Source organism: Bos taurus, chromosome 29 (genome assembly GCF_002263795.3).
Source record: "Bos taurus isolate L1 Dominette 01449 registration number 42190680 breed Hereford chromosome 29, ARS-UCD2.0, whole genome shotgun sequence".
NCBI classification, from domain to species: domain Eukaryota; kingdom Metazoa; phylum Chordata; class Mammalia; order Artiodactyla; family Bovidae; genus Bos; species Bos taurus.
Window position 1 is genome coordinate 26,520,420 of NC_037356.1, and position 2,323 is coordinate 26,522,742.

The following is a 2,323-nucleotide window of genomic DNA, read 5'->3' on the forward strand; positions in this document are numbered from 1 at the left end:
CACTCAGAAGATTCACTTTTAGTTACATGTAGTTACATGACTTAGACTATCTCTGTTAACCCTACTTTAACTAAAAAAAAGAAAAAGGAAAAGCACAAACCATATTCCCCATTCCACAGATGAGAAACTAAGATCAGAGAGGTTACTTGTTACCTGATAAAAAAGTGATAGAGTCAGGCTTAAAATTAAGGTTTTCTGACTCTAGTTCAATATTTTTCTTTAATTCATTCAGTTCTGTGTGTGAGACGGCCCAATTAAGGTTCAGACCATATTATTTTCTTGATGTCTGACTTGTCTGCTCTGGACCTTGACTATAATACTTTGCATCAGATGAGGCACGAAACTTTTTCATTTCTTCTTACATATTTTTGATTTTATGGTCTTCAAGCATGCCTTACTCCATATTGTGTCCAAGAGTTGGAAAAGCCATTCTTAGCAAGCAACCTTTCAAGGTTTCCTGTGCAATAAGGACACAATTTTGTTGACTGCATCTCTCAAAACTTCCTTTACCTTTTCATTCCTTAGACTATAAATGAAGGGGTTCAAGAGAGGGGTCACCATTATGGTGAGGACAGCAGTCACTTTATCAAATTGCAGGGAATGACTCTGGCTGGGTCTCACATACATGAAGATGTTGCTCCCATAGGCAATAGAAACAACAGTGATGTGAGAAGCACAGGTGGAAAAGGCTTTCTGACGCCCTTGGGCCGAGGGGATGCTCAGGATGGTAGAGATGATGTAGGTGTAGGACACGGTGGTGATGAGCAGTGAGGTCAGGAGGATGAGAGAAGACAAGAGGAAGCTCATCATCTCAAGGAAATGAGTGTCTATGCAGGCCACCTGCAGCAGAGGGGCGATGTCACAGAAGAAGTGATTAATCTCCGTATGGCAGAAGGGCAGCCTGGACAGCAGAATGACTGGGCAGAGCACGGACAGGAAGGCCCCCACCCAGCAGCCCAGAACCAGCAGGAGACACGCCCTGCTGTTCATGATGATGGTGTAGCGCAGGGGCTTACAGATGGCCACATAGCGGTCAAAGGACATCACCACCAGCAGGATGAACTCCACGGTCCCCAGGAAGAAGAAGAAGTATGTTTGGCTGATGCAGCCTGCAAGAGATATGGTCTTCCTGTCATTGAGGAGAAAGGATAACAGTTTTGGGGTAACTGAGCTAGTGAATAAAATGTCCAAAAATGACAAATTACTGAGGAAGAAGTACATTGGGGTTTGGAGGCGATTATCAGCCCATATTAGGGAAATGATGACTCCATTTCCAGTTAGAGTGAGCATGTAAGTAAACAAGAGGACCACGAAGAGGAAAATCTGAAGCTTCTGGAGAGCAGGGAAGGCGGTCAGGATAAATTCGGTCACCGTGGTCTGATTCTGCACATCCATTGAGTGCAGAGCAAGGTGGGCAGCATGCCTCTGAAAAAAAAATAACTGAATATAAAGATGAAAGTCAGAATAAATAGGTTTTAAACTCCCAATAGCATCGAAAAGATGCAGTAGAAAGAGCTCTGAATGGAGAGTAAAGAGTTATTTGTTTCCATCCTGTCTCTGACCCTAGTAAATGTAGGATCTTGGATAAATGACACTCGTTCTCCAAACAGTCTTCCCATATTTAAAATTTTTGGTTGATGGAAACTATCTTCATAGTTCCCTAAAGCTTGGTGACTTTTTTATTCTTTTTTATACAATGCTTATTTTCTACTTTCCTCTTTCTGACCTACTGTTTTCCAAGCTAAGTTCTGAGCATAAGAGGAGAAACCTACTTGAGAATCCAGTCAATCAATTTGGAAAATGGAGAAAACGGAAAGTTAATAAAGCCGAGTTAGCTTCCTTGAGGATTTTTTTCAACTTTTCAGGTATTGCTTAAATCAAAGAGCAGAGAAATGAAAATTGTACAGTCAAATGAGAGGAAATATATCTTTGTTTCTATTGATACTTACATTTGTTATTGGTATTATGTGTTGAGTTAATATAATATCAGGTTGGGCACATATTATTTTAATTTAGTAGTAATTGAATTCTCCATAAAGTTCTGCGGTATTTATTTATTCAATTTTTTTGGCCTTGCTTCGAGCCTTGCAATATCTTAGTTCCTCAACCAGGGACTGAACCTGGCAGTGAGAGCACTGGGTCCTAACCACTGGACTGCCAGGGAATTCCCTATGGTTTTTATTTTTAAAAATTTGCTATAATCATATATGTTTTAAAATATCTACACTGTTATGGAACTAATAATATATGTATCATATGTATGTATAATATACAAGGTCAATAATATATGTATCATAATTTGTGAAACCAATTTTATATATTT

General features: G+C 39.5%; 1 protein-coding gene across 1 annotated transcript; it reads right to left on the reverse strand.

Moving 5' to 3' along the window:
• Nucleotides 1-447: 447 nt before the first annotated feature.
• On the reverse strand, nucleotides 448-1,395 carry OR6M2 (olfactory receptor family 6 subfamily M member 2). Its single transcript, NM_001389931.1, has one exon. The coding sequence runs from the start codon at nucleotides 1,393-1,395 to the stop codon at nucleotides 448-450; it is 948 nt and encodes a 315-aa protein (NP_001376860.1).
• Between the last annotated feature and the right edge of the window lie 928 nt (nucleotides 1,396-2,323).

What these genes read in the sequence shown, in the direction of transcription:
- OR6M2 (NM_001389931.1), bottom strand. Translation starts at nt 1,395, where the DNA reads ATGGATGTGCAGAATCAGACCACGGTGACCGAATTTATCCTGACCGCC.